Source organism: Physella acuta, unplaced genomic scaffold, assembly GCF_028476545.2.
Source record: "Physella acuta isolate Inbredline_101_S28 unplaced genomic scaffold, ASM2847654v3 ptg000049l, whole genome shotgun sequence".
NCBI lineage: Eukaryota > Metazoa > Mollusca > Gastropoda > Physidae > Physella > Physella acuta.
In genome coordinates, this window is record NW_026731569.1 from 261,967 (window position 1) to 286,500 (window position 24,534).

The 24,534-nt window shown below is 34.9% G+C and overlaps 1 protein-coding gene across 1 annotated transcript in view; it reads right to left on the bottom strand.

The window, feature by feature from the left end:
* The window catches only part of LOC131945070 (dynein axonemal heavy chain 8), a 186,071-nt gene that overhangs the window by 15,746 nt on the left and 145,791 nt on the right, over positions 1-24,534 (bottom strand). Inside the window, exons 79-89 of the mRNA XM_059306046.1 lie at positions 23,856-24,046; positions 23,286-23,407; positions 22,945-23,063; positions 16,951-17,153; positions 14,126-14,199; positions 13,870-14,022; positions 12,355-12,510; positions 12,135-12,251; positions 11,884-11,985; positions 2,637-2,797; positions 1,880-2,036 (exon numbers count right to left, since the gene is read on the bottom strand). Of these exons, the coding sequence (XP_059162029.1) occupies positions 1,880-2,036; positions 2,637-2,797; positions 11,884-11,985; positions 12,135-12,251; positions 12,355-12,510; positions 13,870-14,022; positions 14,126-14,199; positions 16,951-17,153; positions 22,945-23,063; positions 23,286-23,407; positions 23,856-24,046 (1,555 nt within the window). The remainder of the gene's footprint in view (positions 1-1,879; positions 2,037-2,636; positions 2,798-11,883; positions 11,986-12,134; positions 12,252-12,354; positions 12,511-13,869; positions 14,023-14,125; positions 14,200-16,950; positions 17,154-22,944; positions 23,064-23,285; positions 23,408-23,855; positions 24,047-24,534) is intronic.

The window sequence follows — 24,534 nt, forward strand, 5'->3', positions numbered from 1 at the left end:
GTATGGTAAGACTGGTATGTTGAGAGCATGCTTATTATTTATTGAACTGAATAGCCATATCAATATTTGGCCATTAATATCGAAATTAATCATACAGGCATTTACCAAAGACAACTAACCATGTCGTTTAAAATGTAACCCAAACATTTTGTGACCTACCATATAAACATTTCTTAACACGTAGCTAAACCCTCACTCTAAAGATAGTAGTGAATTTAAAAATAATTAAATTTTTGCACAAGCTTGTGGAAATATAATTCGAACAATATTGTTTTAATTGATCTCTAGATTTAGATTCTAGAATGAAGATCTAGTTTCAAAGCATTGTGTTGCCTAATAAAAATGTAGACAATCAGTTTGGATCTCGAAAATGTACTGGAAATAGGCTATATTAAACAAATACTCTTTGTTTATTTTTTTTATGATAAAATGTAACAGAATAAATGAACATCATTAATCAAATATCCTTACCTATAATTACTTTGACTGCTGTGGTGTAAAATCCTGTGATTGCAGCGTGCGACTGCGTTTCCGATCAAAAGTGTACTGACAAATATAGCGATATTCGTTTTGCGACAAGATGTTTAGCGCTTGCAATAATAGGCGGTTTGTTCTAATGATTATATTTTGATAATCATTCTACAGATTTCTATAATATTTATAGATATTATGGGGAATCATACTGGCTATTGATTTATGTAAAAAAATATGATTTTTTTTTGAGATAGACGGGTTTTGACCGAGATCATCGATATATATATATATATATATATATATATATATATATATATAATGCTGGAAAAATTTGAACCCCCTTATGAGGCGATCCTGGCCACTGTATTAAATAATATAACATCCCTATCACCACATCACCCTTACTCTGCTAAAATTAAAAATAAAAGTGTATGCTAAAATACTAATATATTACTAGTATTTATTTGTTTGACTATATCTAGCCTTAATAAAATCGGAAATAACTTTGTACTTATTACACAAATACTTAATTTTGGTTGAAAAATATGCTTTCTGGCAACAAAAATTTGGAACCATTTGGAACCAGTTGTTCATACCTATAGTGGATTACAACGATATTTGTAACACTACTAGTCTAGTCTAGTCTAGTCTAGTCTAGTCTACTCTAGGCTAGGCTAGGCCAGGCTAGATTAGATTAGATTAGATTAGATTAGATAAGTTTAGATTAGGTTAGATTAGATTAGATTAGATTAGATTAGATTAGATTAGATTAGATTAGATTAGATTAGATTAGATTAGATTAGATTAGATTAGATTAGATTAGATTAGATTAGATTAGATTAGATTAGATTAGATTAGATTAGATTAGATTAGATTAGATTAGATTAGATTAGACTAGACTAGACTAAAAATAGTTCTCCATGCTTTTTTTCGTACATCGCACGGAATGTAATATAGAGTCAGTTTGCCTAGTGTTTGAACGGGTCTTAGAAATCATACTTACATCCCACGGAATGTAATATAGAGTCAGTTTGCCTAGTGTTTGAGCGTGTCTTAGAAATCATACTTACATCCCACGGAATGTAATATAGAGTCAGTTTGCCTAGTGTTTGAACGGGTCTTAGAAATCATACTTACATCGCACGGAATGTAATATAGAGTCAGTTTGCCTAGTGTTTGAACGGGTCTTAGAAATCATACTTACATCGCACGGAATGTAATATAGAGTCAGTTTGCCTAGTGTTTGAACGGGTCTTAGAAATCATACTTACATCCCACGGAATGTAATATAGAGTCAGTTTGCCTAGTGTTTGAACGTGTCTTAGAAATCATACTTACATCCCACGGAATGTAATATAGAGTCAGTTTGCCTAGTGTTTGAACGTGTCTTAGAAATCATACTTACATCCCACGGAATGTAATCAGCAGGAAGTTTGCCAAGCATTTCTTCTGCTAGCCTGTACACGACGGTTTCTCTCGTTTCTCCCCCACCGCCCGATGAATCTTTAGGTTGAATACTAATGATGGTATCGAGAACTTGTTTTGCAGTATTGGTCTGGTAACTGAAATTAACGACAAGCTTTTACAATTACACAAAACGAATTATATGAAGCGGGATCATTTAAGATTTCGTAAACAAAGGGTGCTTTCGTGTTGGTTGTCACAATGTTATGCTGTTGATTTTTACTATGAAATACCACACAATGCTTAGTAAATGTTTTGAAAAGGATCGGTTGATTCATTTTATGTTGCCTAAATAAAATTTAGAATAAAATTCCTCTAATTTTAGATGGCAGCAATGCGCCAAGTGTCCTCTAGTTAAATTTTGCATGTGATGTCTTAAGCCGAAACAGAGTTTTAATATCTCAGTAATAACAACTCAACAGCGTTTTCCGGTAACTGGAGGTGGTTTTTACTCTCCTTTCTGTTTCTCAAAAGTAGGTTGACAAAATTTTACACTAAGGTATTAATTTGTATCAGACTTCTATCATCTTACTCTATTTCCATGGTTTTTAGATATTTATTTGAGTACATTAGTATTATTTCTTAATGTCCCAATGCTTACTTGAAAATAAAATCTTGTAAACAGGTTTAATTATAAACATATTCTACACAATAGTCACTGATTAAAATGATTGCATATCATAATGACGCGTGCTTACGTAATGTCAGCATTAGGATGGAGACCCAGTGCTTCTGGCGAATCAACGGGGGGCAGCGCTTCAATGAAATCAAGTATTTCAGCCATAATACGATTTCGTGCTATTTTGTAGTTTTTGTAAAATTGAAAGCTGTCGTTAAACATGAAGTCTCCAAACCATACCTAGTAGATCAAAGAGGATAGTCGTCATTCACGAGCTACTGATAGTGTTTTAAAGCAAAATATTTTCAGTCGCAGCACAAATTATAAATTACATAAAAGTAGAAAATAAAATAACTAAATAGCGGCATATGTTTACGGCGCTGGTCAGCTCGTGTTCTTATATTCGGTAGGAGGATGAAACTTCCATGGCTATGGAAATGTTTTTACTTTCTTGTGTACTTTTTGTATTTTTAATACTTATATTTTCTAAACAGAATAAAATCTCGCAGGAAAGAGAATTTCGCACCAAAATTAAGAAAACAGTGTGAGTATAAAATAGCGTAATAAAACAGATAGTGTTGGTTACCTCACAAGTTAAAGACAGTTACAAGAAATATGGACGTTTCGACCCAAGGTCTTCACCAGCACACAACAGTGTGGTTACAGATGAGACAAATAAAGACAAACAGTAACAGATTTTTTTACTTAGCTGTTAGCTCGACAGTGAAAACACGTCTTGTCTGCTAGCCACGATATCCAAAAGAAGAGACGCGTGAGAAGGACAATTGGACACCGTATAGGGGTGGGGTTGGGGGCGTGGTGTATGCGGAAGGGGGGTTGGTTAGGTGAAAGATACCTGTTCATTCAAACCATCGGGTGCCCGTGTACCAAATTTTAGTATTAGTCGCGTTTCAGTGCTAAGACGATTTTTTTAAATTGTGGCAAAACCGAACGGCGGTTATACATAAGTCCTTTTTTAAGTCATGCCCACTCTTGTTAAAGTGTTTGGCCACAGGAAGACCGTCTTCATTGTTGATTGAACGAATGTGTTGGCTAACCCTGTCAGACAATCGTTTCCCCGTTTGTCCAATATAAAAGATGTTGCATCGCCTGCACTGGATGACGTAAACTACGTTACGGGACTCACAGTTGAAGTGATTTTTAATTTTGAGGGTTCCCTTTGGCAGCTGGAGTGATTCAACCTGAAGGGTGAAATGACAGGTATTGCATTTACGGGGACAAGGAGTGGTGCCAAATCTGGTGGTGGTAGTGGGTGGCAGGCGGCTGCGAACTAAAAGGTCTCTAAGATTGCGTTCCCTTCTATACACAACCAAAGATTCTGTTGAAATAAATGGCCTAAATGGGGGTCTGACTTGAGGATAGAATAATTTTTTAAAATGATATTTTTAGCCAAAACCGAATAAGGATGGTAGGGTAAGATGAGTTTAGTTCTATCTGACTTTTGTTTTGGAAATTGTTGAAGGGAGGCTTGGTGGTCAACAGTTCTTATGCGGCGTAGTGCTGACTGGAGTATATGCTCCGGGTATGACCGGAGTCGGAAGAACTTTAATAGCTCGTGGGGCTTGTTCCAAAAGTCGTCATCATCTTGACAAATACGTCGTAGTCTTAATAATTGTGAGAATGGTATAGAAATATCACAACAGTGTGGTTACAGATTAGACAAATAAAGACAAACAGTAACACATTTTTTGACTTAGCTCGACAGTGAAAACACATAACTGTGGGTTTCGAAGGTCATCAATAAAAAACATCACGTCCGTCACTTATCGTCACAAAATAACCAGACCCCACATTCAAAAAGATGTTTTTATCTTGTAAAAACACCGATTTCGGACTATCCCTTCATATACTGACGTCACATGTGACCTAATCAACTCTACTTCACCTACCCAGTGTCCCGCCAAGTCTCAGACAACATGTTTTTATCGTTTAAAAAAACGATTCCGGCCGAGCATGTCTCTGACCAAACTATCCCTTCATATGCGTAGGACAAAGAAACAGATGAACTCTACTTCATCTGCCCTGTATCCCGCTAAGTTCAGATAGTCAAATGTATCATTCAAATCTAGCTCGTTAGCTGGGGACAGCCACTCTTCTAGGAGAGACAACTCCAAAATTAAACAACTGCTGCCTTGTAGTTTGTTATTGGTTGGACAAAGGCTATGGAAGCAAATCCAAAAAGAAAAACAGGCTGAAATCGGAGTCAATGGCCTCAATGGCGCATAATCAGTTGACACGTAACGCTTAATTGTGTTGGAGGCGTGGTTGAGTCGGCAAAAATCTCATGGTTGATAAATTTGAACAAAAGTCTCGAGTTCAAACCCACTGGCAGATAAATCTCGATCCCCTTCAACACTAATAATTAAGAACGAAGAAGAAGAAGAAGAATTCACATCTAAAAAAAATAATTGAAAAAAAATATTTAACATTGACGTGATATGTCTAGAACCCGATGTTTTTTGTTCATGTTCATGTTTGCCTGTCGTCCCTACTGGGACATAGGCCGCTGACAAGAGCTTTCCAGACGTCTCTGTCCTGGGCTAGTCTCTCCAACTGTCCCCAGGTCAGTGGCGTAGCGAGGTCGGGTGTCACCCGGTGCGGCACTTAATGGTGTCACCCCCCCAGAGGCATAGAGACCCTTCCCAGGGACAAACTTTCAAATTTTCGATTTGCACCCCCCCCCCCTCAAGTTTTCGATTTGCACCCCCCCCCCCTCAAACTTTCGATTTGCACCCCCCCCTCGAGTTTTTCTCTATATATTTTGCTGTTTTTTGCCTTGGTGTCACCCCCCTAAATGGTGTCACCCGGTGCGGTCCGCACCCCCCGCCCCCCCCCCCTCGCTACGCCCCTGCCCCAGGTGTATCCAATCTTCTTGGTGTCTTCTTCCAGGTCACGTCTCCAGGTCTTTCTTGGTCTGCCTCTCTTCCTCCTGCCTTGTGGATTCCAGGTGAGGGCCTGTCTTGTTATGCTGGATACAGGCTTCCTGAGTGTGTGGCCAATCCATTTCCATTTTCTCTGGAGGATCTCTACTTCAACTGGCAGTTGATTTGTCCGTTGCCATAGAACATCATTTCTGATGGTTTTAGGCCAGCGAATTCGCAGGATCTTTCTGAGGCATGCGTTTATAAATGATTGTATTTTCTTCTTATTTATAGCAGTTATTCTCCATGTCTCGGCTCCATAGAGTAAAACATGTTTTACTAGTGTGTTGAAGATCCTGATTTTTATTCCAAGGGTTAAATCTCCAGAACCCCAAACATTTTTTAGTTGGTTGAACACTGCTCTTGCCTTACCCGTCCTTATTTGTATGTCTGCTTCTGTCCCACCCTGCTTATCAACAATACTTCCAAGGTAGGTGAATCTATCCACTTCTTCTAGGGCTTCTTCTGCCAGTGTTATAGGGTTGTTGTTTGATGCATTGACTTTGAGAACTTTACTTTTCCCTCTGTGGATGTTCAGGCCCAGGCATGTAGAAAAATTTGCAACCCTGTTGGTTTTATCCTGCATTTGCTGTTGTGTGTGAGAAAGGAGGGCCAGGTCGTCAGCAAAGTCCAGGTCATCCAGCTGGTTCCACAGTGTCCACTGTATACCGTTATGCGTTTTCTCTGTTGACATCTTCATAATCCAGTCTATGGCCAGCAGGAACAGGAATTGATGTTTTTGTGGTATAACTTAATACTATGAGTCTCCTTATGCAACTTGATTTACGCGCAAAGGCCCTATCTAGATCAAATTAAATTTTAGCCAATTGCATGCTAAACAAACAAAAATTTATATAAAATAATGAAGGTCTGAAATGGTTTAGTATAGAAACTCATTATTATCTAGATCTAGATCCTGATAGAATTATCTAGATTCTACGATTGGTTTGGTTAAGTCTTGTATTTTTCGTAACTCTAGAATCTAATTCTAAATCTAGATCTAGATCTAGATTCTAGATATAGAACCTAGATAGATAAATCACTTGTATTATTCTCGAATTAGATGATCCGTGAAGCTAAAAAGGAAAGATTTATATCAAATATTTAGGACTAAAAAAGTTTAATAAAGAAACTCAATAAATTATTCTGATTTTAAAATAATTCGGTTCGACCTAGATTCTAGATCTATAAATAACTTTCTTGGCCACCTGATAGTTAGATCTATAAATAACTTTCTTGGACAGATTGTAGAGCTAGAGAAATTTTTTGTAAAACTAAATGAAAGACAGTTGAAAATTGATATAATTGTTGGAACGTAATAAATACAGCAAGTTATAGCCGACAGAAAATTAGCTGTATAACGCGTTAAAGATTTGAATTGGCAACGAAATGTTGTATTCAAGCCGCCATTTTATTGTACTTAAAGTAAACAAATCATGTGACGTCACTATTCAGTCAAAGTAAAGCCATTCTTTGAAACTTTTATAATTAATGTGGTTAATGTACCAATGAATAAATCAATTAATTAATTAACGTCTTTAAATAAATTTGTGATTAACGGTCTGTCTGTAAACAAAAATTGTTCTCTACCTACATACAGCTCTACACATAATGCAGATTCTCTCCAGTAGCCAATCAGACAAACAAATAAATATTCAAACATGTAAACAAAGTTGAGTTTTAGTAGTGTTTGGATAGATGGGATGGGGACTATTTATGGTACGACTTAAAGTTTTTGATAGGCGGCAAAGGTTTTACTCTTTTGCATACGTCAACAAAAGAACTTAAAGAAAATATTAAATAGACGCACATTTCAAAAACATATTTAACGGATCAATGTCAAATAATAGTTTTGCTTAGATTCCTAGAAAAAAACCAATGGATTCATTTTAATAACAGTAGGGTCGAAAAAAACGAAATAGTTAAAATGTTTAATAATTATGCCAGGTGAGGTAATTTAAAAAGAAATTCAACTCAAGCTAAATATTGCTATTTAAGTCTATATTTATTATAATCAACGGAATGGTTAAATTAGACTTCAGTGTATGAATAAAATAAAAGAATGTATTTGTTAGTGGCGAGGGATATATTTTTCTCTCTGGGCCGGGAAAACATGTTGATCTTAGGCGGTTTACATTACACCACGGGGAAGGGGAGAATGGAAATCTGGGCGATATTTGATTTACCTGTGAGAGGTTTCTGATGAATGCAATGATCAGAATTACGGTTTCATACATACAACCAATCGGATTATACAGTCGTCAGAGGTTTGTTTATAACGATATTGCTTTTGATGACGTGGTTAAAGTAAACCTAAATGGAACGTGTTGGTGTGGGGTTTGGTCTACTCGGTGTGTGAGATGAATGTGTGTGTTAGGGGAATAAGAAGTGGTGACAGATGAATGACTGTTTGGGTTTTTGGGTAAATAAGTGCCGTGTTGCTGCGAGTTGTGGTAAAGGGTGGTATGGCTAGGAGAATGAGGTGTGGAGTGGAGGGGTTTGAGTTAGGTGTGGGACGGTATGGTGTTGGATTTTGTTTGGATTTCTGTTCATGTGTCTTAAGGCGATTTTATTGTGGTCGGCGTTGTTATTTAATGTATTGTACTTCCATTAAACTCTGTCTCTCTAAGAAGTCTAATTTTGAGTTAAAGCTAAGTACCTTCTGCAAGTTGAAAATTCAGTCATTGTGCTTCGTTTAATTGTGGTGGAAACTGGTGTGTATGTGTGAGATAAGTTATTGTATGTGGAGGGTGAGTGTATTTGTGTGAAGTGATATGAGTGGGTTCTGCTGTGTGAGACATTGAAATGTGGGTCGCGTGGTGCTTGTATGATCTTGTTTATCAGTGGAGTATTTTTTGGTGTGGATCGGGGTGGTGGCGGGGTATATGGTGTGGTATTGTGTGGGCTTTGGCTTGGTATGGTGTGTGGTTCGTGGTTTCATGCGGGTGATGGTGAGATATATTATTTCCCATTCTTCTATTCTCTTCCATTTTCTCATTTTAATATCTGCAGTTCAAATCTAATTTACAGGATTTTAAAAAAGAGATGTTCTTTTGGATATGTTTTCACTAAAACGTATTATTTACATTTCCCACCGTGGCAAAGCACGGTATGCAGCTAGAATCTATTACAGGGTTCTCCAAACTACGGCCCGCGGGCCGGATGCGGCCCGCGAAGTCCTCTCATCCGGCCCGCAGAGATCTTTTTGTCCAAGGAAAACAACGTTTGTTGGTGATGGCTGAGGAAATTTGCCCAGAAAAATCACGACATAACTGGAAGAAACTGGCCACCGAACTGAAATTGGATAGTTAATGTGGCCCTCGGACTGAAAAGTTTGGAGACCCCTGATCTATTATATAAAGCTTAATTCTGTATGTTCCCACGTTTTCTTTAACTTGCTTTCTCTGTCTTTCCAATCAAATCTTGCGATCGAAATTTCTGGCACTTCCCAGTTAGCTAGCGCGCTGAAATTTTCAGGGAAGCTTTCTTTTGGATGACCATAGAATATTCAATTGTTATTATTACTAAATTGATCAATGGAAGCATTTTATTGAGCATTTTAGACCGCTATATAATCTATATATATATAATTCTCCTCTGCGAGCCATTAGAAAAAAAATGAGCGACGCGTAGCTCGCCTCTCTCTTGCCGCGCGCAGTGAAGCGAACGATCCCACGTCGCGACAGGCTTAGGGGCAGATAATTTAGTTTGAACCGACTTTAAACTTACAGGAGGTAACTATTACCACTGGTGGCCAGTTTGGGGGAGACGATAAATAAATACTATACATCACAATAATGCAAGCGATCACTCTACTATAAGCGATGAAAAACGTGGGGCGCCGTGGTTTTCTTACAGTTTTTAATACTGTTGACTCTCTACAAGCTCCCTAATAAAACTCAATAGTATTATCTAATCAATAGTAATATAACTTTTACATCTTATATTAACAATGACCGATAAAAAACTTTTACTTCGGCGCCCCACGTTTTTCATCGCTTATAGTAGAGCAGGGGTCTCCAAACTACGGCCCGCGGGCCGGATGCGGCCCGCGAGGTCTTCTTATCCGGCCCGCGGAGATCTTTTTGTCCACGGAAAAAAAAACGTTTGTTGGTAATGGCTGAGGAACTTTCCCCAGAAAATCAGACATACCTGGAAGAAACTGGCCCCCGAACTGAAAATTGATAGTTAATGCGGCCCTCGGACTGAAAAGTTTGGAGACCCCTGTAGTAGAGTGATCGCTTGCATTATTGTGATGTATAGTTTTATTTTCTACTTTTTAGTTCAATCAGAAAACGTGGGTTTTTTAAAACTTTTTTAATGATTATTATTTGTAATAAGTTTGTCGTGGATACTTAGATGGATTTAAGTGTTAGATAATTAAAGCGCTCATGGCCTAAATGCATGGTTTAAAAAATTAATACTGAAAGTGTTGGGAAATAATTTTCATTTTTCAAACTGATAGTAATAATTTTCGGCATTTACATTAAGCACACTTTAAAAAAAAATATCGTCTTTTACAAAAATTCTAATTATGTCTGAAAATTATTTATATATAGCTCTTTAGCACTTACTTCCCTTGGATAAATTAGGAAAACACAATTACTTCCCTTTATAAAACATTGCATTAGTGCAGGGGTTCCCTACCCTGTGCCCGCGGGCGCCATGGCGCCCGCTGAACGATTCCGGGGCGCCAAAATAGCACTCTGTCGGGGTGCCGGAGGACGTCCGGATTTGATTCACTTAAAGACTATAGTAACCTTTCTTATCCATAGTCTATCGCACTGTTTAAAACAAAATTATGCAGCATAGCTCTCACATGATAGCACAGGGTGCCAAATCGAACCGTGCAGGGGCGCCGGCGGACGCGCCTATTTCAATTTAGTGAAAAAAATGATAATACTCCAAGCTTATCCGTAAATGGAAAGAAATAAACATATAGGATTTGTAGGACCTGGCTTATTAAATGTTATTGATTAAAAAAATAATTATTGAACATTATGTTCAGTGTATAGAATAAATAAAAGGCAGTATTAAAAATACCAACGACATTGCACTTAATCAATCCCCGCTAATTATGTAAATTTTTTTTTCGTAACACCAAAACAAAGTAATAAAAAGTAAACTCTTTCTTCCCACGATTTAATAATTTTTTAAAGGGAAGTAACTGTGCAGTCAATACATTTCAGACACAATTTTAGAAATTTTATAAACATTGATACTCTTTTTAAAAAATGTATGTAATGTTCATAATTGAAAATTATTATTCTAAGTACATAAAATGAAAATTGTTTTTAAAGACTTTCAATAGTAATTTTTAACTCATAAATGTAGACTATGAGCACGATAATAATCAAACACTTAAATCCATCGAAGTATCCACGACAAACAAATTTATTTTTTACATACAGAATTGAGCTTTATATATTAGATTAAGCTTAAACAGGCGATTCCGCCGGCGCCCCTGCATGGGGCGATTTGGCGCCCCGGGCTAGACTGTGAGCACTTTGCGTTTATGTTCGCGTTTGTGTTTTCTTTGTGTTTAGGTTGGGTTTGCGTTAGTGGTTGGGTTTGCGTTTTGATTTTGTTCGTTTTCGTTCTTTCTTTTTAGTTTTCGTTTGTGTTTTTTTCTTTGTGTTTGTGTTATCGTTTATATTAGTGTTTGCGTTTATGTTATGTTTTCTTTCTTTATTTGTGTTTTGGTTTTGGTTGGTTGTGGTTAGGGTGGGCAATGCCGGGTATATGCTGATTACTAAACACACATGTCATGTTTCTTTACATATAGGTTTCAGAAAGCTCTTTTATAGACACCTGCACCAAACTACAAGAAGATATACAATTTTATATAATACTAGCCGTCCCGGTTTGTGTTGTGTTTTGTTTGTGTTGTGTTTTGTTTGTGTTGTGTTGTGTTTGTGTTGTGTTTTGTTTGTGTTGTGATTGTGTTGTGGTTGTGTTTGTGTTGTGGTTGTTTGTGTTATGTTCGCGGTTCTTTTTTGTGTGTTTTGGTTTTGGTTGATTGTGGTTAGGGTGGGCAATGCCGGATATATGCTGATTACAAAACACACATGTCATGGTCATTTACAGATAGTTTTTTTTACAGATGCCAGAGCAGGGCCTGGCCGGGACGGCTAGTATATATATATATATATATATATATATATATATATATATATATATATATATATATATATATATATATATATATATATATATATATATTCTAATATATATGTTCTAATGAAATGGCTGCATTAGAATATTGGTTTAAATTATGTTACAAGATTTGTCTCAACCCACAAACAGACGTTGTGAACTAAATAATAGGTGACAATAAAAATAAGATTAGCTCGATAGAGAGTATGCTAGGCTTTTAAAACTTACTCTTGTGAAAGTGTTGAGCAAACGTTTGTCAAAATCATCTGTGACTCTCCCACCATACTGGACTTCACCAATCATGTAGCGCACAGTTGGCCAGGAGATGCCCTACATTTTAAATTGAAATACCACAAGCAATTTTAGATTTGTTTGATATTCTTTTTTAATTATTGCTTGCTGCATAACTAATATATATTTAACTTCATTTATTTTATAATAATAAAATTGTTTTTTTTTCTTTTCTATAGAAAACATACTCTTTTGATATCCATATCATCTAAGTGGTTCTGTATAAACTGCACACTAGCACCCCAATCAGAAGTATTAAATTCATAAGGTATATTCCAACCCAATGGTCCAAACTTGCGTCGTTCCTTTAAATAAGCACATACGATGAGTTAATTAGTATTTTAAACATACCATCATGTGCATAGTTATTTTAGCTAATGCTTTTTCGAGCTCCATAAAGCTGCTCACCTGTACAACAGTATGTAGGAATGAGACAGTGTAAAGCAGAGGTCGCCACTGCGGTAAGTTAAATATGTCAATATATTCTTGGCTTAAAGATGTGTAAGTTCTTTTCAATCCTGCTTTGATTCCTTGAGGTGGGTCATTTGTAAATTTTGTGGAAATCTTGATTGTAAAAAAAGGATGTATAAATAAATAATAATTAAAAACGGTTCCATGACAAACGATCTCAGGTTAAATTATCTCAGACAAAATATCCCAGATAAAATATCTCCCAGACAAATGAAAACCTCATAATAACAAGTTTTTAAATTCACTGAAAATGAAATACGTCGATACATTACCATTAGTCTGCATCGAACGTAGAATCAGCCCCTATGTAACATAAGTTAACGTTAATAAATTACCTTTAGGCACAACCCCATAAGCTACACCCCCCCCCCTTTTACTCTTGTCGAAACATTTTCCGATTGCTTTTTACTTAATTTCTTAGTCAGACTCGGGAACCAACATTTTATCGATATCATTACAAACTACATACATTTAGAACTATTAAAAAGCAGGTGGACTGACACTAATGCTGTAAACGTGGTTATATTCTAGTTGTATTATTTGTCTGATGATTCTTTAATAATTATCATTAAAAAAGTTTTTAAAACCCCACGTTTTCTGATTGAACTAAAAAGTAGAAAATAAATGCTATACATCACAATAATGCAAGCGATCACTCTACTATAAGCGATGAAAAACGTGGGGCGCCGAAGTAAATTTTTTTTATCGGTCATTGTTAATATAAGATGTAAAAGTTATATTACTATTGATTAGATAATACTATTGACTTTTATTAGGGTGCTTTTAGAGAGTCAACAGTATTAGAAACTGTAAGAAAATCACGGCGCCCCACGTTTTTCATCGCTTATAGTAAAGTGATCGCTTGCATTATTGTGATGTATATCATTTATTTTCTACTTTTTAGTTCAATCAGAAAACGTGGGTTTTTAAAAACTTTTTTAATGATAATTATTTTCTACTTTTTAGTCTTTGTCTGTTTGCATTAAATCTTGCTATCGATTTTATCTTTCCGCATTCACTTTTTTTTTGGGGTAAACGAAGACAACTCGTAAAAAACACGTGCCTTTTCCAATCGACGTTTCTTCTGTGTTAGATTTGCATAGGTTTGTACACAAACACCGCGTGACCACTACTCAGCCAATCGCGTGTTCTCTCCTTCAGTAAGCCACAAGAGGGAAAGTACCGAACCTTGTTTTCATCAAATTACAATTACTAGGTTATGTCCCTTTTTTGAACAAATATATAGGGGTATAAAATGATCAATAAAATTTTTCCATGGATCAACTTAGTAATAATAATAATTGAATATTGTATTGTCATCGGAAACAAAGCTCCCCTGAAAATTTCAGCGCGCTAGCTAACTGGGAAGTGCCCGAAATTTCGATCGCAAGATTTGATTGGAAAAACAGACGCGAAAGCAAGTTAAAGAAAACGTGGGAAAAAAAACAGTACCTGCAACAACCCGATTGAAAAGGAATTATGGACTTCTGTAGTAATCCATAATCTAAATTTGGGTGAAATGGGGTCAGTTTCCAAAACTGTGGTCAAAACCTCCTCTAAGTAAAGTAAACAGAGATGGCAATTCTGTAAAAGTGCCCAGCCACCCTGCATAAAATAATGTCATACATTCATTATAGGTTGGAAATCTAAAAACACATACACATTTTATGGTTTTGGAGTAATATATGATGTATTTGTAAATACTTACGTATTCCATAAAATTCGAAATTAATTTTCTTGAATGAACTTCTTGACCTTGGCCCATTGAAATTGCATGAAAAGCTAGAGAAAAAAAAGAAGAAATAAGCTAAGTGTTATTGTTTCTTAGTGTACCATTATCTTTTTACCACGTGTACTGGTCTTGCAGAGCGCAATGATCTTTAACTTTAAAATGTGTAACAGTCTAGCAGGCCATGATCTTTTACTTTAAAATGTGTAACAGTCAAGCAGCCCATTATCTTTTACTTTAGAATGTGTAACAGTCTAGTAGGCCATGATCTTTTACTTTAAAATGTGTAACAGTCAAGAAGCCCATTATCTTTTACTTTAAAATGTGTAACAGTCAAGCAGCCCATGATCTTTTACTTTAAAATGTGTAACAGTCTAGTAGGCCATGATCTTTTACTTTAAAATGTGTAACAGTCAAGCAGCCCATTATATTTTACTTTAAAATGTGTAACAGTCAAGCAGCCCATTATCTTTTACTTTAAAATGTGTAACAGTCAAGCAGGCCATGATCTTTTACTTTAAAATGTGTAACAGTCTAGCAGCCCATTATCTTTTACTTTAAAATGTGTAACAGTCAAGCAGCCCATGATCTTTTACTGTAAAATGTGTAACAGTCTAGCAGCCCATTATATTTTACTTTAAAATGTGTAACAGTCTAGTAGGCCATGATCTTTTACTGTAAAATGTGTAACAGTCAAGCAGCCCATTATCTTTTACTTTAAAATGTGTAACAGTCTAGTAGGCCATGATCTTTTACTGTAAAATGTGTAACAGTCTAGTAGGCCATGATCTTTTACTGTAAAATGTGTAACAGTCAAGCAGCCCATTATCTTTTACTTTAAAATGTGTAACAGTCTAGCAGCCCATTATCTTTTACTTTAAAATGTGTAACAGTCTAGCAGCCCATTATCTTTTACTTTAAAATGTGTAACAGTCTAGTAGGCCATGATCTTTTACTGTAAAATGTGTAACAGTCTAGTAGGCCATGATCTTTTACTGTAAAATGTGTAACAGTCTAGTAGGCCATGATCTTTTACTTTAAAATGTGTAACAGTCTAGCAGCCCATTATCTTTTACTTTAAAATGTGTAACAGTCAAGCAGCCCATGATCTTTTACTGTAAAATGTGTAACAGTCAAGCAGCCCATTATCTTTTACTTTAAAATGTGTAACAGTCTAGTAGGCCATGATCTTTTACTTTAAAATGTGTAACAGTCAAGCAGCCCATTATCTTTTACTTTAAAATGTGTAATAGTCAAGCAGCCCATTATCTTTTACTTTAAAATGTGTAACAGTCAAGCAGCCCATTATCTTTTACTTTAAAATGTGTAACAGTCTAGTAGGCCATGATCTTTTACTGTAAAATGTGTAACAGTCTAGTAGGCCATGATCTTTTACTGTAAAATGTGTAAAAGTCTAGTAGGCCATGATCTTTTACTTTAAAATGTGTAACAGTCTAGCAGCCCATTATCTTTTACTTTAAAATGTGTAACAGTCAAGCAGCCCATGATCTTTTACTGTAAAATGTGTAACAGTCAAGCAGCCCATTATCTTTTACTGTAAAATGTGTAACAGTCTAGTAAGCCATGATCTTTTACTGTAAAATGTGTAACAGTCAAGCAGCCCATTATCTTTTACTTTAAAATGTGTAACAGTCTAGCAGCCCATTATCTTTTACTTTAAAATGTGTAACAGTCTAGCAGCCCATTATCTTTTACTTTAAAATGTGTAACAGTCTAGTAGGCCATGATCTTTTACTGTAAAATGTGTAACAGTCTAGTAGGCCATGATCTTTTACTGTAAAATGTGTAACAGTCTAGTAGGCCATGATCTTTTACTTTAAAATGTGTAACAGTCTAGCAGCCCATTATCTTTTACTTTAAAATGTGTAACAGTCAAGCAGCTTATGATCTTTTACTGTAAAATGTGTAACAGTCAAGCAGCCCATTATCTTTTACTTTAAAATGTGTAACAGTCAAGCAGCCCATGATCTTTTACTGTAAAATGTGTAACAGTCAAGCAGCCCATTATCTTTTACTTTAAAATGTGTAACAGTCAAGCAGCCCATTATCTTTTACTTTAAAATGTGTAACAATCTAGCAGGCCATTATCTTTTACTTTAAAATGTGTAACAGTCAAGCAGCCCATTATCTTTTACTTTAAAATGTGTAACAATCTAGCAGGCCATTATCTTTTACTTTAAAATGTGTAACAGTCAAGCAGCCCATTATCTTTTACTTTAAAATGTGTAACAGTCAAGCAGCCCATTATCTTTTACTTTAAAATGTGTAACAGTCAAGCAGCCCATTATCTTTTACTTTAAAATGTGTAACAATCTAGCAGGCCATTATCTTTTACTTTAAAATGTGTAACAGTCAAGCAGCCCATGATCTTTTGCTTTAAAATGTGTAACAATCTAGCAGGCCATGATCTTTTACTTTAAAATGTGTAACAATCTAGCAGGCCATGATCTTAAATTTTAGAATGTGTTGTCTCCCAGTGTGCCACAATCTTCTGCTTTAAAATGTGTGATGAACAGAGTTTCTTCCAGGCATCTCTTCGGGGGGGGGGGGGGGGGCGTACGAAGAAAGTCTACCCCCAAAAAATTCAAGTGCCCCCCCTCCACCCGAAAAAAAATGTCTGGAGGAAACACTGTTGATGAATAACTTAAAACGATATTCCTTATTGGTATTTTTGAAACCGGAAATAGAAAAAAAGTACTATTTCCGGTCATCAGACGTCACCTAACACCTAATTTTTAGATAATGTTACTGTTGCATTATAATGGTATTTATTTCTTACTTACGAATTTCCATTTTCTTTGCAAGAGTTTCAATTTCATTCGTAGGATCTGAACCCATTGATAATAGTGCAATGAGTGGAATTCTAGGATTCGTTTCTTCTATCATCGCTTCTAGGTCCAATATAACGGCTTCAGTGTACTTATTCCCCAATGCATGAGCGATGTATTTGCGAGCTTGTACAGATGTTCGGTCTGGGCACCAAGATCTACAATATGACTCATCAGATTAGTTTTCATTCTTTCAAAATATGTTCACAAAATTCTATCAACAATACAAAAAAAATCTTTTATTCTTCTGTTCAGCACATAGATTATGTGTTATTCAAATTGGAGCAGCCAAAAGCCTAAACGTGTTCGCCGACTGACATATTTTAATCCATTATATATATATATATATATATATATATATATATATATATATATATATATATATATATATATATATATATATATATATATATATATATATATATATATATATATATATATATATATATATATATATATATATATATATATATATATATATATATATATATATATATATATATATATATACTAGCCGTCCCGGCCAGGCCCTGCTCTGGCTTCTGTGAAAAACTTTTCTGTTAAAGACAATTACCTGTGTGTTTAGTAATCATCATAAACCCGGCATTGCCCACCCAAACCACAACCAACCAAAACAACAAAACGCAAACATAACGCTAACACAATTACAAATACAAACGAAAACAAAAACCTAACAACAAACCCAACCACAATCACAAACACCAATACAAACACAAAGAAAAAACAAACAAAAAAGCAAACGAAAACAAAAACCTAACAACAAACCCAACCACAACCACAAACACCAATACGAACACAAAGAAAAGAACAAACGAAAAAGCAAACGAAAACAAACCAAATCCAAACGCAAAACCAACCACAAACACAAATACAAACACAAACCCAAAGAAAATAACACAAACGAAAACAAATAAACCGGGAGTGATCTCCCCTAAACTTTCTCGAATATTCTTATATAAAATAACAGGGGATGGGAACTCGGGCTATAGACATGATTTTTAATCCATTTTAAATACTTAAAGTTTTAAAAATAGAATAAAATCTCGTAGAAAAAAGATTGCACACCAAGTGAACGCCAAATAAAAAAGTGCATAATAGTGCTCAATATTATTAGTACTTTAAAAATTTACATTAGTTTTTTGAGAAATCGGAAGTAGCGTAAATTTGTACTTCCGGGCAACGGAAATTACTCAAAATTTGACAGAAGGTAGAGAATTAGATCTTATACTTACATGTGAAATTTAATTTATCTATCTGAAATAGTACTCAAGTTATAGGCTTTTGAAAAATTCAAAGTAGGAAAAGTACCACTTCCGGTTATCGGAAATCGCTCAAAAGTTGATACGGATCTACGATTTTGATAAAATACTTATACATGAAATTTCATCAACCTAGCTGTAACGGTACTCAAGTTATCGTGTTTACACACGGACAGACACACACACACACACAGACATACGGACAGAATTGCAAAGCCCAGTTTTTCAGACTGGATTACGCATAAAACCTCTTAATTTTGATAAATCTGGATTGATAATTTTTGCCCGATTAAAATAAGTCCTCTATACTTCGGATGTGATGAAGGACTGAGGTGTAATACGGTGAAAATTGTTAAAATTTCAATTGATTTTTGTGCACGATTACAATACTTTCTCTATACTTCGTATATACGAGAAAGTAAAAAAGAAAGAACAAAAACGAACCAAATCAAAACGCAACCACTAACGCAAACCCAACCTAAACACAAAGAAAACACTAACGCGAACATAAACGCAAAGTGCTCACAGTCGAACCCGGGGCAGAATCGCCTGTTTCAGCTTAATAATCGACTATAGTACCCCAACTTATTCATAGTCTTTTGCACTCGCTTAAACGAACGTAGGTGCCAAACCAAACCAAATGAACAATTATAATACTCCAAGCTTATTCGTTAAATACCTACAACATTTGCACTTGATCATTCCCCGCTAATTATGTAATTATTTTTTTCCCAACACCAAAACAAAGTAATAAAAAGTAAATTCTTTTCCACTAATGCAATGTTTTATATAGGGAAGTAATTGTGTTTTCCTAATTTATCAAATGGAAGTAAGTGCTAAAGGACTATATATAAATAATTTTCAGACATAATTAGAATTTTTGTTTTTTTTAAAATTGTGTTTAATGAACATGCCGACAATTATTATAATCAGTTTGAAAAATGAAAATTATTTCCCAACACTTTCAATATTAATTTTTTAACTCATAAATTTAGACTATGAGCACGATAATAATCTAACACTTAAATCCATCGAAGTATGTCAACGACAAACTTATTACATGTTACATACAGAATTGAGCTTTATATATTCGAAAAAAGTTTAGCGGATATATATATATATATATATATATATATATATATATATATATATATATATATATATATATATATATATATATATATATATATATATAAACCTTACAATAAAAAGTTTTTAAATGCGCGGAAAATAAAAAAAGACTATTTTGCTTTCTTTCATAAAACCTTTGATCGCTCATGACTCATGAGATCTTTTACAAATTTTAGAGACCAAAGCTTTTATAAAAGAATGCAAATTAGATTGATTTCTATTGATTAATGCATTATAAGATAAAAGCTTGTTATTAAAACGTTTTGTATGAATTTTTATTCAGTACTTTAATTTTTTTTAGATTCTCGTATACAGAGTATAGAGAAAGTATTGTAATCGTGCACAAAAATCACATGAAATTTTGAGTTTTCACCTCTTTACACCTCAGTCATTCATCACATCCGGAGTATAGAGGACATTTTAATCGGGTAAAAATTATAAATCCAGATATATCAAAAGTTTGGCGTAATCCAGTCGGAAAAACTGGACTTTGCAATTCTGTCTGTGTGTGAGTGCTGTGTTTCTTCCAGACTTTTTTCCTCGGGTGGGGGGGGGGGGGGGGGGGCGGACACTAGTAAACGTGTATGTTTACTATATAAATTCCATCTCGTTCAGGGGCGGGGGGGGGGGGGGGGGGGGGAGCGGTAGACTTTCTTCGAGGGGGGGGGGGGGGACGACGGACGACGGACGGAGCCCTCCCCCCCCCCCCGAAGAGATGCCTGGGAGAAACTCTGTGTGAGTGTGTATGTGTGTGTTGAGTGCCCTTACAGCTAGGTTGATGAAATTTCATATATAAGTGTTATGTCAAATGTGTAGTTCTGTTTCAACTTTTCAGCGATTTCCGATAACCGGAAGTGGAACTTATTCTACTTTCAATATGGGTACTTAAGTACTGTTTCGGATAGATAGATGAAATTTTACATGTAAGTAAAAAATCTAATTCTCTGCCTTCTGGCAAATTTTGAGTAATTTCCGTTGACCGGAAGTAGTAATTTACGCTATTTCCGATTTCGCAAAAAAAACGCATGTGTTTTAATAAATTACTAATAATATTCCGCACTATTATACACATTTTTTTTCGGCGTTTACTTGGTGCGCAATGGTTTTTTCTACCAGATTCTATTCTTTTAAAAGTCTAAGTAATTTAAAAATGGATTAAAAATCATGTCTATATCCCGAGTTGCCATCCCCCGTAGTGTTATATAAGAATATTCGAGAAAGTTTAGGGAGATCACTCCCGGTTTATTTTATTTACAATAGAGTTGCATGACTAAAAACTATTGCGCACCTAATGAGCGCAATAACGCGCGTCTAATAGTGCGAAATAGTTGGATATGACTGCCTGCTAATTTGGACACAATTTTAATTAATTCATAAAAAATAAATTAGGCATCCAATTAAATCAAATTTAATGTCAGATTACATTGTCTTTGAAATGTCAGTTAGAAATGCCCGAAATTTCGCTCGAGCGTTTCGATCTATGACGACAGATAGACAGACTGTCGACAGTCAGACTTACGACGGAGGAAGCAAGATTTTCACAAATCTCGCCGTTTTACATCTCCGTTAGTTGGAAAAACATAGTTTTGCAATTTTTTTTCGGTATGTCTGCGTGGATGTGTGTGTGAACACGATACCGTTACAGCTAGGTTGATGAAATTTCATATATAAGTAATATATAAAATTTGTAGTTCCGTATTAACTTTTCAGCGATTTCCGCTAACCGGAAGTGTAACTTATTCTAGTTTTGGTTTTTTAAAATATTACAACTTGAGTACGATTTTAGATAGATTAAACGAAATTTCACTAATAAGTAGAGGATCTAATTCCCTTTACGCAATTTCTGATTTATCGAAAAACGCACAGGCCCTGTTCTGGCTTCTGTGAAAAACCTTTCTGTTAAAGACCATTACCTGTGTGTTTAGTAATCATCATAAACTCGGCATTGCCCACCCAAACCACAACCAACCAAAACAACAAAACGCAAACATAACGCTAACACAATTACAAATACAAACGAAAACAAAAACCTAACAACAAACCCAACCACAACCACAAACACCAATACAAACACAAAGAAAAAACAAACAAAAAAGCAAACGAAAACAAAAACCTAACAACAAACCCAACCACAAACACCAATACGAACCAATAACAACACAAAAAAAAAGAAAAAGAAAAAGCAAACGAAAACAAACCAAATTACAAACGCAAAACCAACCAAAAACACAAATACAAACCCAAAGAAAAAAACACAAACAAAAACGAAAAAAGAAAGAACAAAAACGAACCAAATCAAACCGCAACCACTAACGGAAACCCAACCTAAACACAAAGAAACACAAAGAAAACACTAACACGAACATAAACGCAAAGTTCTCACAGTCTAGCCCGGGGCGGAATCGCCTGTTTTAGCTTAATAAACGACTATAGTACCCCAACTTATTCATAGTCTTTTGCACTCACTTAAACGAACAATTATAATACTCCAATTATTTTTTTCCCAACACCAAAACAAAGTAATAAAAAGTAAATTCTTTTCCACTAATGCAATTGTTTTATAAAGGGAAGTAATTGTGTTTTCCTAATTTATCAAAGGGAAGTAAGTGCTATAGGACTAAATAAAGACATAATTAGAATTTTTGTAAAAGATGATATTTTTTTAAAACTTGTGTTTAATGAACATGCCGAAAATTATTACTTTCAGTTTGATAAATGAAAATTATTTCCCAAAACTTTCAATATTAATTTCTTAACTCATAAATTTAGACCATAAGGACTTTAATTATCTAACACTTAAATCCATGGAAGATCCACGACAAACATATGTGTTACATACAGAATTGAGCTTGATATATTAGATTAATAGTCCGCGCTAATGTATACACACACTGTTTGCTGTTCATCTGGTGCGCAATTATTTTTTTCTACGAAACTCTATTCTATTTTAAAAAGTTTAAGTATATAAAAATTGATTAAAAATTATGTCAATATCCCAAGTTTCCATCTCCTGTAGTGTTATATAAATTTTTTCGAAAAAGTTTAGCGGATAATACTCCCGCTTTATTTACTAACCCGATTCAATTATAATAAAAACAACGTACAACATTTAAATATTTCTAAAAACACAAAAAACATTTCGTTAATACGTTGACAGGGTTCTATGACAAATAATCTCAGACAAAATATCCCAGACAATTTATCACACGGTCAAATGATCTCAGACAAAATATCCCAGACACATTATCACACGGACAAATGATTGCAGGGCAAAATCTCGCAGGACAAACTATCTCACGAACAAAACATATGACAAAATGTATAGAATAAATAAAGCGAACTTTTTAAAAAATTGTGATTTTGATGTGTTTTTTTTTAAATTACAAAATGATTAACATTGTTGTCATTTTGTGTGGGCGTGGGGATGGAGAAGAGCTATTTATAAACTGCTAAGTATTTTGCAACTTTTAAAGCCAAACGTTGTTTACTGTTACCTAATCAGCTATTTATGTTTTTTTTAAATTTTTAAATAGACAACCTGATGAGCAACAGCTTTAAAAATGGTTCCAACGAGTTGCTATAGTTATCAGGTATTACTTCTTCTTCGGGTGCGGCTTTATCAAACCAATTTCTCCAAGGTCTATCACTGTTGGTTACCTGCAACAAAGTCAGACATTTTATAGTAGATGGTCGATTTTTGTAAGAATTACAAAAACCTTCGTTTGGATAGATTAGAATGCATATGCCTCAATAAAAATAAATGGACTTTTAATCACACTTTGAAGATGAGGAATGTGAGGTGGGTTTCGTAAAGATTTTTGTATACAACATTAAAACCTGCATTTAGTAAGTTTATGAAAAGGTTTAGCAACTACTAACCTGATTGAGAATGTTGGTAAAAGCCGGCAACGAACTTAACATGACCAAATTGAGCCAAGTTATATCAGAAATCCACTTTGCTGGTTTGGGCGTGACAGTGTTTAAATCTAAAGCAGCTCCACCTGAAGTTAATTCATTCTAGATTTTTATTTTTTAAAAGGTATAGAGGCAAAGTTCAAACCGTATAGACGTGAATGCCTGGAAAGTTTTGGGTATGCCAGAAAACTATTGACAACTTAGTAATAGCAAGGCTTATAAAAGTAAAAAACAAATTAGCTTTAATGTTTGTAAATTATTTTATAGAGACAGTTTTTTAAAAGATGTAGGCCTATTAACAGTCAAATATTTTTCTGCAGATAACTAGTATGTTTCACTTCCCTGTTCGATTCAGTTTTGGACTGTGCACATAATTCAGCATAAAAATATTTTTTTATGTTATTTTGGCGAGGAAGAGGGTGTAAGCGAGCCAGAAGAAGGCTACTTATTTTACAAGAATGCTCCTCATCGAACAGTATGGAAAAGGTAGATATTTGTAATAGTAGTTATGAAAGCTGTAACGCAAACGTTTACCTTTAATAAAAACTTGAAACTCATGCATTTTAATATTTCCTTTCGCCAGGTCGATTTTGATCGCCAACAGTAAAGTGAACAGTTGTCTGTCCTGATTGTAAAGACTTCGTGATGTATACAACCACACTTCATACGTTAAATATTCAATTATATTGGATATTCGTTTTTGTGTCTGAGGATGAGGCTTTGACCTACATAAAATTGTTAAAACTGTAATTGATTAAAGAAGACATACTAGTCAAAAGTTTGTGTTATATTTTAAGTGAGAGTTTAGTTTCTGATTAAGTTTATAGTAGGCTTGATTAAAAAGTTAAACTGCTAATTGACTTGAGTTCTTAGGAGTCGTACGTAAATGACGTCACTCTCCTAGCGATGTTTGAAACTGAATTGTAAACTAGAATAGAACTTCGTTAATATACTTTATTTTGATCGAGCTGAATCAATATTTTAGAAAGAAATTCAATGTTCAGCTGCAATGGTGAGGGGGTTGTAAGCTGATGTATGAAGTCATTTTTAGGGGGGGGGGTGTTTTGTGATGATGTGTGACGGTACGTGAGGGAAGGTAAAATTGTCAAAAAATCGTGACGTCATTTTATGGATGACCCCCCCCCCCCCCCCCTTAAAAGTAATTCATTTCACTGTAAATTAGTAGAGTGTATTAGGTAACATTTTGACAAAG